General features: G+C 50.8%; 1 protein-coding gene across 6 annotated transcripts in view; it reads left to right on the plus strand.

Annotated features, from left to right (window-relative positions):
• The window catches only part of SLC39A11 (solute carrier family 39 member 11), a 444,518-nt gene that overhangs the window by 367,842 nt on the left and 62,920 nt on the right, over positions 1-13,756 (plus strand). For all 6 annotated transcript variants that reach the window (XM_021066702.1, XM_021066703.1, XM_021066701.1 and 3 more), the window contains one exon: positions 492-561. In XM_021066702.1, the coding sequence (XP_020922361.1) occupies positions 492-561 (70 nt within the window). The remainder of the gene's footprint in view (positions 1-491; positions 562-13,756) is intronic.

A 13,756-nucleotide genomic window follows, 5' to 3' on the forward strand; every position in this document is an offset into this window, starting at 1 on the left:
CAAAATCAGTACATCATGGAAAAATCCCATGACACTTAAAAAAGTAAGATGGATTCTTTTCATGGAGTTTCCTCACTTGCGTTTGCAAACAGAGTGGCTCACCCACTTCAGAGAGGAGCCTTAGCATGATCTTCTTTTAGCCTGTATGGTGCCGCCTCAAAATGCTACCGTTATGATTTCTTATGGCAAAAGTCAAGAAATTGCCTTCTCTTAACAGCCGAGCAAGTCTAATCGTGTGGAGAAACTGCACAGTATGCAGAAAAGACCATGGGCTTAGCCAAGGGCATGACCCATGTGACTGGCCCCCTGGTATCTCAGGGGTACCCCCACCAAGTAGGCAGGCCATTGCCCTGATGGACCACAGAGCTAATCCAGCCCCCAGAAGTCTCCTGGTTTTGGCTTCTGAGCAGACTTCAATACCATATGCCCGTATTAAAGAAAAGTGGTCCCTAACCCCTTGCCCTTTTTTCTTTCTTTTATGTCTGTTTCAGAGGGTCTTGCTGTTGGAGTTGGATTTGGGGCTGTAGAAAAGACAGCATCTGCCACCTTTGAGAGCGCCAGGTAAGCCAACGCCCAGCGCCGTAGGGCAGGGCGCTGCATCCAGTGGTGCCCGAAAATGCCTGTCACTTTAGAGGACAGAATTGCACAGCACGCTGGCCACCAGTCTCAGACGAGTGGAGACGAGGAGCAGGTCAGATGGAGCTCATCCTGAGAGAGCTGCTTCCATCCAAAAAGCAGGGTCAGGCCGGGTTTTTCCAGCAGGCTGTGGAATGGGTAAGCGTCTTGAAAACGAAACATAGCTGTAATGACATGCTGTCCTCCAACCCCTCACATGTATAGATACATTATAAAGACAGTATTCTGGGGGGCTGGGCTCCGGGACCCGCCGGCAGGTACCCAAATCCGAGGATGCTCGAGCACCGCAGGCGGCCCTCGGTATCCGCGGATCCCGCATCTGCAGGTTCCACATCTGCAAATTCACCCGGTGGCGGGTTGTAGGAGGGGGACCCGCTGTACCACGAAAGCGGCCGCTGACGCTCCTCACCGCTCCCTCCTTTTCAAAGTCCTCACCTTCTCCTTCCTGCCACCTGCCTCTCCTGGTCTCCTCTGTCTTCTGTCTGCTTCTCACAGGCTCCTCTGCAGACGTCAGGTCCCACAGCCCCTTCTGAAAGCTGGATGCTCCTCCTGCTCCAGGGCATCCCTTCTTCTCACCTGATGCACGTGCCCCTGGGAAGATTCTCCCCTATCTCCCCGGTTTCATTTTCCATCTGTTTGCTGGCGAGGCCCAAGTGGAAGCTTTAGCCTAGATTTGTCTCTCCAACTTATGCCTACGAGTCTGGCCACCTCCCAGGTGCCTCCGCTTAGCTGTTTCACAGGACCCCCCCCACTCAGCATCTCCAAAGTTGAGCTTACTGACCCCATCTGGCATCATGTAAAACCCGCCTCACCCCCAGGGCTCCCCATCACCACTTTGGACCTGGTTGGCCAAGTCAAGTTCACTGTCACCCTTGATGCCCCATCTTCCCTAGACAACGACCAGGCTTTATAACCTCTAACCTCTTCCTCCCCCTGACCTCCCTGGAGTTAGGGGGCCCAGATAGGGCAACATCCTTGGGTCCACGGAGAGGCGTTGTGGAGCTGCACCCCTGGTCTCCCCAGCCCTGCACCCACAAACCATGAATGCTGCAGCCTTCAGGCTGAGGGAGCACAAAGGCAGATGTCCTCAGGGGACTAAGGGCTGAGAAGATGGGCACAAACAGCAGGCGGGGACAGTGGGGGATGGAGAGGACCGAGGTGGACTTAGATGGACAGCACTCTGAGGCGCTATTGAAAGGCACGCAAGGTGCTCCCTGGTGGCCTAGCGGTTAAGGATCCAGTGCTGTCACTACTGTAGCTTGTGTTTGATTCCTATCCTGGGAATTTCTGCATGCCATGGGTACAGCCAAAACAAGAGCACTCAAATTCATAATCGTTTAAAATTAATTGTTAATGAAAAATTAATCATTTGATTAATTAAGCACTTAATTCATAATTGTTTAAAAATATAATCTTACTGAAGCACAGTTGATTTACAGTGTTGGGTTCATCTCTGCTGGACAGTAAAGTGATTCAGCCGTGCGCGTGCACAGATCTGTTCCCGTGTCGGTTATCACAGAACACGGAGTCAGTTTCCTCGCACTGTGCATCAGGTCCCCGTTGAGCACCCGTTCCACGTTCCATAGTGTGCATTCGCCAGCCCCCAGCCCCCAGTCCATTCCTCCCCCCACTCTTCCCCTTTGGTAACTTTGGTTTCAGAGTCTGTGAGTCTGTTCCTGTTTTGTAAATAAGGTCATTTGTATTATTTTTTAGATTCTACATAGAAGTGCTATCACACGTTTTTTTTGCTTTTTGTTTTTATTTTTTTGCTTTTTAGGGTCATACTTGCGGCATATGGAGGTTCCCAGGCCAGGGGTTGAATTGAAGTTGCAGCTGCTGGCCTATACCACAGCCACAGCAACACAGGATCCGAGCCTTGTCTGTGACCTATACCACAGCTCACGGCAATGCCAGATCCTTAACCCACTGAGCAAGGCCAGGGATCGAACCCATGTCCTCATGGTCCCTAATCGATTCGTTTCTGCTGCATCAGGACAAGAATTCCTGGTATTTGTCTTTGTCTGGCTTACTTCACTTGGTATGATCATCTCTAGGCCCATGCATGTTGCTGCAAATGGCATTCTTTCGTTCTTTTTTATGACTGGGTAATATTCCATCGTGTATATGTACCACATCCTGTCTTTATCCACTCCTCTGTCGATGGGCATTTAGGTTGCTTCCATGTCTTAGCTATTCTAAATAGCACTGCAATGAACATTGAGGTGTGTATCTTTTTGAGTTGTGCTTTTTCCCACGATTATCTTAAAAACATAATTCAGGTCAAGGAGATGGCCCAGGGGCCACTGGTTTCTTACCCTACTATGTCTGGCTGGCTCATTCCATAGCCCTCTGACTGGTACCATCTCAAAATCTACTTTTTCCCTCCAAGGCAATGCCACCACCTCCTTCAGTGATCTGCTCTGTGTCCGGGAACCATGGTTGCCAGGAAGTAATTTCTCACTGAATCCCTTTCCCACCCTTCCCTCACCCACCCCCTGCCCTGCCGCCAGAGGCCCCTTTGTGCCCTGTCACCCCCTTTGGTCTCTTCCCTCAGCTGATGTGGGGCCCCTGTGTGTTCAGCGCAGCCACTGCTGGTCACTGAATTCTCACGCTGCGTGTTAAGGGAGGCGTCTGCTCCACGAAGCCCCAAACATGTGTGTGGGCTGCTGTGTTCTAGGTTGAAATTTCCCCTGTTCTCGACTTCTTGCTACCTGTCAGGCTCCCAGGTCACTTCCTCGCCCCGTCCCCAGCGTCTTCCGTTAACGAGATGCCTACTGGAAAGAGCACAGGGGATGGTAGATGGAGAGAAGCCTTTATTTAGAAAGTGAGAACTGCCACCCGAATCAAGGGCTAATGTGATTCATCGATCACAGTGCCCTGTGGGCTCTTCCTGCCCCAGGCGAGGGGCCGTAGGGATGGGGAGTTGGGCTCTTTGTCCCCTGGCACAGCGTTTTGATCTTGACTTGGTTTAGACCTCGAGGAACCTCAGAGGCAGGCAGTGTCCTGGGGGCTGAAAACCCCAGGGGGCGGACCCCGAAAGCATTTGAAGGTGCCGCACACGCTCCAGAAATGTCTGTGCCAGCAAGTGACAGCCCTGCCCCGGGCTTTACACTCTCAGGCTGGGCTTTCTGTCTAATGTACCACGTCTCCCGCGACATCAAGGTGTCAGCTTCGATGTCTCTCTTTTCTGTCACCTGCACTTCCCGCTTGTCTTTATGTTTCTGGAGAAAGTGGAGCAACAGCCTTTCCAATCCAGCTTTCCTCCCTTTCCTTGACCAGACAGATCCTCTCTGAGTTACATAAACCCTCCTCCAGATTCTCCAGCTGGCGGGGCTGGGGGTGTGGGGGGGCCAGGACTCGGTATTTTTAGCCTCACAAACCCTCTGATAAACGCGCATCCTTGGGGGATTTTCGTGCCCGTGCACCCCACCCCTCCCCCGTCAGAGCCAGTGGGGCAGAGCCCTTACAGCTTTGCCCTCACCGCTGGGTCCAGGGCATCAGGGTGGGGCCAAGGGCTGCGTCCCTGCCATGCAGGCCACAGAGAGGGAAAGACTGTGACCTCGTACCAACCCTCCTTTTCAGTCCATTTTGCCCCCTTATAAATCCATGTAGAGTCGTGATTTGGGTAATTCCTTTCTGAATGCCTGTGATTTTACTCTTGAGGGTAAAATGCACAACACCCCCCCCCCATCACAGGCAAAAGGCTTATTAGCCTCCTCTGCCCTTAACTCATGCTCGGGAGCAGGGTTCATGGGAGGTTGGGAAGTAGAGGGCCGTAGGGAGGGAGAGAGGAGGGAGGAAGGAAAAGGGAAGAAAAGAAAGAAGAAAGAAAAAAGAGACTAATACTGGGGTAGGGGTTCAAAAAAAGAGTCATCACATGATTAAATACATCTTTTGAAAGAGGTTTTGCATTTTAAAATGCCACTGCTAGGTAACTGGCAAGTGGCACACCTAAAACCTGACACGCAGAGGTGGAAGGTCAAGGAATAAAAAAAAAGACACACGGGGAGCGCTGATCGGAAGAAAGCAGGTATTACAATTTCAGTCTCACAGCAAAGCCCACTTGAAGGCAGGAAGCCACAGAAAGAATAGAGGTCAGTAATTAATGGCGAGAGAAACGGTGCTTCCGGATGACATCACGGTCCTGCCCTTGTACGCTTCTGGCAACATCAGCCTTCGAGATGCTTAAGGAAAATCGGCAGCATTGCAGGGAACCACAAGCAAAACCGCAGTGATGATGGAAAGTACAGTTCTCCTCCCTGACGCTAATGAAAAAGATAAAAAGTTAACAGAATGGACACAGAACCCCAACCTGACCATGAAAACACTCTTTCCAAGCGCATGTGTGCCCGTTTGCCCAAATTGATTCGGCTATAGAGACAGTCGGAACACCCCCAAGTCAATACCATTCAGGCCACTTTCTCTGACCTCAGTGTGTTGGAACTGAAAATCAATAACGAAAGAAACAGCAAAAATGATTGGTTAGTGGGCAGCGAAACCACAGGCGCCGTGAGATGAGCACAGCACAGACCAGGGAAGGCTACCAACCAGATCACCTCAAGAACCAGCGTGGCCCGAGGCCAAGGGCTTCCCCCGCCTCAAGGGCCCTTCAGGGAACAGGCGGTGTTTCATCAGAAGCGCAAGTGCGGGGACGCGGGTGGTCGGCTTGGAGAAGCAGAGGTGATGAGGCAGGCTGGGTCGAGGGCTGGCAGGGAGTGGTGTCCGTGAGATGGGGTGCCCCTGGTGTTTTATGGAAGTAAGACTGAGGGTCACAGAAAAAGTGCAGCTTTGAGCACCAGGCCGACAACCTTGCTGGGCTCTGATGCCCTGAAAGGACAAAGCCAGGAGGTGACAGAAACGTTACCCTGGCTCAACCGAGTATCTCTTGGAGGGAAGACGGAGATGGATCTGCGGGCAGAATCCAGCAGTTGAACTGATGCTGTTGACACCACTGCTGCGTGTTTTAGCAGCTACAGAGATAAGGCACAAGGTGACGGGGCGGGGGGGGCGGGGATGAAGAGACGCTAGTGGCAGGAGGGGGGTTTTAAATGCAGAACAAACAGGCAGCATTCGTCGGCTGACTCTGTTGTTGTGTGGAAGGGTGAATTCAAGTTCAGGCCACGTAGGTAATCACACAGGTAGGTGAAAGGGGTGAGAGGGAAGGAAGGATGGGTCTTACAGATTTGGAAAAAGGAAAGAGTGACCAGGCATGTGCCTGGAAAGTGTGGACCAAGCTAGCTGAGCCAGATAGAATTTTCTGTTCACTTAGCATCAGGGTTGGCAAATGATGGCGCGTGGGCCAAATCTGGCCCAACACCTGCTTCTCTGAAGGAAGTTTTACTGGCACACAGCCATGCCCAAGTTCACCATCCAATGCTCTGATACCAGCCACCAGGAAAGACCACAGCAGGGCCCTAGCGCATAATTTTGTGTATGGCTGCTGCCATCTAGTGGTCAGATGCCATTACCTCATCACCTGTCTGGAGTCCTCCCCTCCTTTGGCTTGGCTCATCTTCCTCCCGTTCAGAATTCAGCATCCCCTGAATGATGACGAATCTCAGCCAGCAAAGGGCAGCCTGTAGTTCAAGGGTAACACAGCTTTCTTCTTTCTTATCTGGTCCCACAGCAATTTCTTTGGGTTTCACCAGAAAGAAATTCTTCTGCCCGCCTATCCTTGGGGAATTGACGATGGTTTTCCTTTCCGAAGTGTCATTATCTCCAGGACCCAGGACGGGTTCTCCAGAGAGGAAGCATGCCCTCAGCCCTCACGTAACTCAGTGGCAGGTGTGATTCCAGCCAGCAGGCGGAGCAAGGTGACATATGCTTAAACATCTTGCTTCAAATATTGCTCCCTGCTTAAGCTTTGACTAAGCACAAATCGAGAGGCATTTGTAATCCCAGAGCACAAATCTGGCAGGCACCCTGAAGCAGGCTGTGTGCAGCAGAGGAGGCTGGCTGCAGGCTTCACCAGGGACCATGCATGATCCGCAAGACACAGCCCCAAGGTACACCTGGCTGTTTTTGTTTTTGTCTTTTTTTTTCTGCTGAGTGACCCAGCCAGCCAGTGCTAAACCAACGACAGACACTTAGTAAAGGAAGCGTGGGAGAATTAGCCTGCATTTGGACCTAAGATCGTTATACACCTGCAGGCATCAAATTAAATTTCATATACCTTAGCAAAAGTCAGTATGCCCTTCTGCCTGGCTTAAAAACCAGTAGGCGTGTTGGACTATTAACAGTCATTTGGGACAGCAGCCATTGGTCAGCCCAAGCAACAAAGATGGCAATAGGCACATTTCCCTGGTCGTTAGTCACCATTAACCTGCTGATGGGCACGTCTAGAAGCGTTGACCTGTATGTCTGCATCCACCTGTCCTAACTGTCCCCTCCTTCTGTTCGAGTATATTCCTGAGAAGATGTGTGCAACCAAGTGTAGAGCAGTTGAGGAGGAGACTCAGGGGAATAAAATATATGATTTTTCATTAGAGTTCACCCAAGTATCTTTTAAGGAGCATCTACATGTCACAGGCTGCTGCACTCACACTGCCCCCAGGCCTCCCTGTGATGGGACCAAGTTCCCAGACTTCTGGTGGGTCCTGACGAAACCACCTCTTCTTCTCGGCTGCTGATCTTGGCCTCCTCCTGCTCACTGGTCTGGGTCTCACCACACCCCGGGGATTGGGTGGTGGGGGAGCCAGCCGCTCCGGAGAGGGATCTTTAGCCGGAGATGTGGATCCCCGGCGTGAGAACACATCCTGACCTAGCCACACCCATGCTCTCCTCCCCACTGTCCCTCCCTTCCGTCACTTCAGGAGAATTGGAAGTCAGTGCTTGTGCTATTCTTGATTTGTAATGGCAGCTTGCACTTTCAGTTTACTTGCATGCAAACAAACCCTTGTCTTAAACCCATCAAACTACCTGGCCTGGAATTCTAGACTCATCACCTATTGGGAGCGTCTTCTCTTAAATTTTTCTTTCCAGTCCTCCAGCCTTGCCTTGAAGTATTAAGAGCCGGTAGAATTTGTAGAATTTGGCCGCATTGGCGGCCAGCAGGAGTTGCAGACAGTGCCACCACGCGGCAGTGAGGCGTCATAGCATGCCAGGTAATGCACACTAAGTGACAAGAGTTGGGGCACAGAAGGCAGTTGAGAGGGGCTGATGACGGAAGCTGGCTGGGTACAACAGGTACAGAAGTCACACTTACACAAGTTAAGGACTGTGGACATATATATACAAGTTTATAAAAATGGTGCCTTTTTCAAAATAGCACCTTTATATTCCAGCTATTTTGACCCTAATACTTCATCCTTCATTCAGTCCAGCATTGACAGGCATTCACCCTTCTCTTATCATCCCTTGTCAGAAAGTCACAGTACAGGCAGACCTCCTTTCAGCACACTTTGCTTTGTGGTGCTTTGCAGACACTGCGTTTTTAACAAACTGAAGTTTCGTGGCAACCCTGCATCGAACAAGTCTTTCGATGCCATTTTTCCAACAGCATCTGCTCACCTTGTGTTTCTGTGTCATATTTGGGGAATTCTTGCAATATTTCAGGCATTTCCAGTATCGTTATATTGGTTGCGGTGATCCGTGGTCACTGGCCTTCGGTGTCACTGCTGTGGCTCCCTGAGGGCTCCGATGCTGGTTCGCTATTTTTAACAATGAAGTTTGTCTTATGTGTGTGTGTTCCAGTAAAACTATTTACAGAACTAGCTAGTGGCGGCTTTGGGTTTTTTCCTTTTCCATTATAGTTTATCACAGGATATTGAATATAGTTCCCCGTGCAATATAGTAAGGCCTTGTTTATGCATCCTGCATATAACAGTTTGCCTCTGCTCATCCCAAACTCCCGGTCCATCCCTCCCTTGCTCCTCCTCCCCTCTGGAACCATAAGTCTGTTCTCTGTGTCTGCGAGTCTGTTTCCGTTTTGTAGATAAGTTCGTTTGTATCTGTTTTAGATTCCACATATGATATCCTACGTCTTTCTCTTTCTGACTTGACTTCACTTAATGTGGTCATCTCTAGGTCCATCCATGCTGCTGCAAATGGCATGAGTTCATTCTTTTTTAACGGCCGAGTAATAGTCCACTGTATACCTTTATGTAATACATCTCCTGTCTTCTTTATCCAGTCATCTGTCATGACTTAGGTGGCTTCCATGTCTTGGCTACTGCGAATAGTGCTGTTATGAACATAGGGATGCATGTATCTTTTGAATTAGAGTTTAGCTGGACATATGCCCTGGGGTAGAATTGCTGGATCATATGGCAACTCTATTTTTAGTTTTGTGCGAGACTTCCCTACTGTTCTCCAGCAATGAAATATTTTTCAGTTAATGGATGTACAGTGTTTATTTACACATAATGCTTTTGCACACTTCATAGCCTACCATATAGTGTAAATGTAATTTTTAGATGCACTGGGAAGCCAAAAAAATTGCGCGACTTGCTTTATTTCACTATTTGCTTTCCTGTGGTGGTCTGGAGTATCTCCGAGGTTTGCCTTTTATATGACATTATACAGAGAGGAAGAAAAACTGAGAAATAGACCAATGAGAGAGCAGGAAGCTACCCCATGCCTTTGACTGTCTGCACTAGTAGAGGAAAATTAGAAGTGTTAAGAGTGAAGAGTCTAAACTTCAGAACACCCCAAAAATCAATTTGATTTTTCTTTATGTCATTTAGGGGGGGCACATTTAGTTTTTTTGGTTTTTTTTTTAACTCTTTTTTTGGTCTTTTCTAGGGCCGTACCTGCAGCATATGGAAGTTCCCAGGCTAGGGGTTGAATCGGAGTTACATCTGCTGGCCTAGGCCACAGCCACAGCAACATGCGATCCATGCTGTGTCTGCAACTTACACCACAGCTCAGGGCAGCACTGGATCCCCAATGCACAGGGCAAGGCCAGGGATCGAACCTGTATCCTCATGGATTCTACTTGGATTTGTTTCCACTGCGCCATGAAGGGAATTCCTTGTAATGAATTTTAAAATAATGTTCCTTGGTATGTTAGTCCTGGAAATAAAGAGAATAGATCTAAAAGTCTGCCAGACATGTGGTCAGAGCCAGACTAGAACTAAGCAGTTTCTCCTGGATGATTTTTTTTTTTTAATGCCCGAACCCATGGCATATGGAAGTTCCTGGGCCAGAGGTTGAATCTGAGCAGCAGCTATGGCAACACCAGCTCCTGTAACCCACTGCGCTGGGCTGGGAATTGAAACCTGGGTCTATGCAGTGACCCGAGCCACTGTAGTTGGATTCTTAACCCACTGCACCACAGTGGGAACTCCTCTCATGGACAGTTTTAGGTAACAGATAATCAAGTCTTTTATCCACTGGTCCATCCATCTATCATTCAACCCACAGAGATTTTACTGAGCCCAGGATTCATCTTTTTGGAGAACGATAACTTAGGACAACAGTTCCGACCCTTGCAAATAGGAAAACTTGCATCACAGGACTCGAAGGCTGGAAGTGGTCTTAAGAAATGGCCTTGCCTCTTAAATATTTGATTAGCATTTGAGCCTTTCTGAACAAGATCCTGAGAGCACTTTCTGGATGGAATAAATATCCCCCACCCCAAACATCTGCCCCTCTGCTTTTGGCAGAAAACTTCAGATCTGGCTCAAGCCCCTAGTTTTACAGGAGGAGAAACCCCAGTCCTGGAGAGTTCCCAGCTCCTGAATCCCGGGACTTCGTCCTCTGCTCTCAGGACTGTCCTGTCACTAGATGGGCTTGTTTCCATGTCAGAGAACACAAAGAACTTGCAAGATGTTTCTACACATGTCCCCCGAGCTTGCGAACGGCCACCTTTTCTATTTTGCAAAGTAAAGGCCGGGAAAGAAAGCGTCTCTCACTACCAGTCACCCTCTCTTAGAAGTCATGTTCATCCCCAAGAATGAGTTCAACCACTCCGGGTAAAACCAAGTCCTCTCTACCTTCCACGCAGGAACTTAATTCTCTCCCCGCCATTCAAATTCCTGAAAACTTCGCTCCGGGAGACTCGATCTGTGTCCTCTCCGCCATCGCCCCAGGCCCCCAGCTGCGTCTGCTGTCCCATCTCAGCGTGGAGTTGGGGTGCTCGCTGCCTCTTGTTCTGCTCCTGCTGTGTGAGTGGGGGGCATATATAGCTCTCCACCCTGCACCCTCGGCTGGGACCCAGCCTGGGTGCCTCTTCTGTTCTCCCCACGGGCCCCAGGACCAGGCTGTGCACAGTCTGCCCAGCGCCCTTGGCATTGAACAGCCTGCCTGTGTGCCGCAGGGGATTGTCAGTGGGCGGCCCCCTTCCCTCTCTCCCCTCCGCCAGTTCCCTGGACTCACTCTCAGGCCCACCAGTGTCACCACACAAGTGACGCACCCAGAACTAGGAGGGAGGCCCCATGCTGCCCTCCTCCGTCTGCCGAGTGGCAGCGTCTCTCCACCAGCAGCACAAGGAGCCATTTGTGCCGGGCCCCCTCCCCCTCCTCTGCCTCCAGCACCCCCCCCATGTCCCTGGCGACAGGGTTGGCCGTCTTGGCACGAGGACCGATCTCTACACAACGTACACTCTGTTCGGCCTGAGGCAGACTTGGGGGGAGGCATGGACCCCGCAAAGCTCTTTGAGAACGGGCAGTGTCGTTTCTTTGTGGCTTTCCCAGGCGCTGGAGATGACACAGCCTTTTCTCGCCTCCGTTCCCATCGCTGCCCTGTCCGTCCTTCTGGACAGCTTGTTACAAGCGGCAAGAAGCTGAGAGAAAGCAGCTTTCTGGAGCAGACCCTAAGCGGGGGACTCGCAGGGCTTGGAGGAGCTGCTGGTGACCACTCATTGCGCTCTGTCCAGCCCGCTAAGAAGGGCAGCTTGGCACCTTGGTTGGTTGGTTCTGGGCACTCGCGGCTGCCTTTAGGGGCAGCTGCCTGCGTGGTTCCCTGCCATCCCAGTAGAGAGAGTTAAGGACACAGAGCCTGGGAACTTTCCCTGAGGTCAGGCTTATGGCAAGTGGCAGGTTGCGGAAGCCCATGAATTAACACCTCCCCCCACCTCACTCTTTCACCCCACCCCTGCCTCTGGCAGTCCTGGAACAATCAGGAAAGCTAGCATTTCCTGAGTGCTTTCCATGTGGAAATCCTGTGCTCCTGGACACACTCATATTAGCTAATCCTTAAAGGCCCGTGAGGGAGAAATTACCACGCCTGTTTTACAGATGCAGAACTTGCCCAAAGGCGCACCAGGGGTGAGGGGTGGAGGCAGGATTTGAACCCAGACAGCCTGGCTTTAGAGCCTATGCCCTTAACCCCATGACCCCAGAGGCCTGAAAACTGCACACACCCCCCCCCCATGGTGTGGGAAATGAGGTCAACTCCATTGTAAAAAAGTGTCTATGGAGTTCCCTTGCGGCAAAGCAGGTCAAGGATCTGGCATTGTCACTGCAGACGTTTGCCTGGCACAGGTTTGATCTCTGGTCTGGGAACTTCCACATGCCGTGGGTGCCCCCCTCTACACGTGTCTAATCTTCCATCGATGCTCCTTTGAGTGTTGGCAATAGGAGTTCCAATTCCATCATCAAAAGCATCTTTAAAATCGTGTCTCATGGGGGTGTGCTGGGAAATAGAAGCACATGTAAAAACTCTGCAGGGAGGGGCAGATGTTCTAGCCAGTCTCACCGGCAGCAAATATCTCTGTTAAAGAGCGTGTTGCTCATCACCCCGGGTGTTGGCTGCTGCAGCAGGAACTCCGCTCCCTGGCGAGGTGCCTCCATGAAGCCAGGAACAAAAGAGGAGAGAAAAGCTCCAAAGAGATGGTACCAAGATGCTCTGGGCGGCCATCAGTCAAGACCCACTTCCAGCCTCACCTCCTGGAAAGCAGGTGGACAGTGGTCTGGGTCCCTGGAAGGCGAGGACTCCAGAGCAAGAGTTATGTGTCCTGCAGGCTCCAGGACAAGGGGAGGTGGTTGGCTGCTGGGAACCCCAAGTTTTTAGAAGGAGGTGTTGGAGTAGCATGGTGTCCCCTCGACAAGAGTGTTGAGTCCTAACCTCTAGGACCTGCGAGTGGGACCTTACTTGGCAGTAGGGTCTTGCAGGTGTAGTTAGTAATGGTCAGGTCGCAGTGCATTAGGGTGGGCCCTACATGTCCCATTGTGGCTCAGTGGCTTAAGAACGCAGCCTCTCCATGAGGGTGCAGGTTCGATCTCTGGCCTCACTCAGTGGGTTAAGAATCTGGCATTGTCGTGAGCTGCGGCATAGGCCTTAGATGCAGCTCTAATTCGACTCCTAGCCTGGGAACTTCGTTTGCTGCAGGTTCAGCCCTAAAACAAACAAACAAACAAACAACAACAACAACAACAAACTATGTCTTCATCCATCCAGGCTGCTATAACAAAATACTGTAACCTGAGTGCTACATGGTTTATAGACAGCAGACATTTATTTCTCGTGGTTCGAGAGGCTAGAAGTCCAAGATCAAGATGCTGATGGATTGAGCATCTGGTGAGAATCCAGTTCTTGGTTCTTAGATGGAGCTTTCTCCCTGGGCCCTTACATGGTGGACGGGGCAAGGGAGCTTTCTTGAGCTCCTATCTGGCGTTGCCGTGGCTGTGGGGTAGGCCACAGCCACAGCTCCAATTTGATGATTGGATTCCTAACCTGGGAATGTCCATATGCTGCAGGTGCAGCCCTTTAAAAAAAAAAAAAAAGATGAAGAGAAAAGACACACAGAAGAGAAGGCCAGTGATAACGCAGAGACACCCTGAGCAAAGACAGCTGTGCCGTGGTAGAAGCAGAGATGGCAGTGACCCAACCGGAAGCCAGGAAATGCTGAGGGTTCCCAGCTGCCAGCAGAAGCTGGAGGAGCTAAGAGCCTTCCCTAGAGACCTTGGAGGGCGCATGACCGTGCTGACACCTTGCTTTTGAGCCTCCAGACCGTGAGAATAAATCTCTGTTGTCTTAAGCCCCCCAGTTTGTGGTCCTTGGTTACGGTGGCCGCAGGGGTCTAGGACACAGGTTCTCCCCACTCCCCATGTGCATCTTCCAAGCCCACTTAACTTCCTCCACCTCCTCCCGCAGTGGACAGGAACTTCTGAGCATCATTCTCGAACTTGGCCTCTTCCCTATCCAAAGGCATTTTATTTTCCCCACCCTTTCAGTGGCC

This window comes from Sus scrofa, chromosome 12, assembly GCF_000003025.6.
Source record: "Sus scrofa isolate TJ Tabasco breed Duroc chromosome 12, Sscrofa11.1, whole genome shotgun sequence".
Classification (NCBI taxonomy): domain Eukaryota; kingdom Metazoa; phylum Chordata; class Mammalia; order Artiodactyla; family Suidae; genus Sus; species Sus scrofa.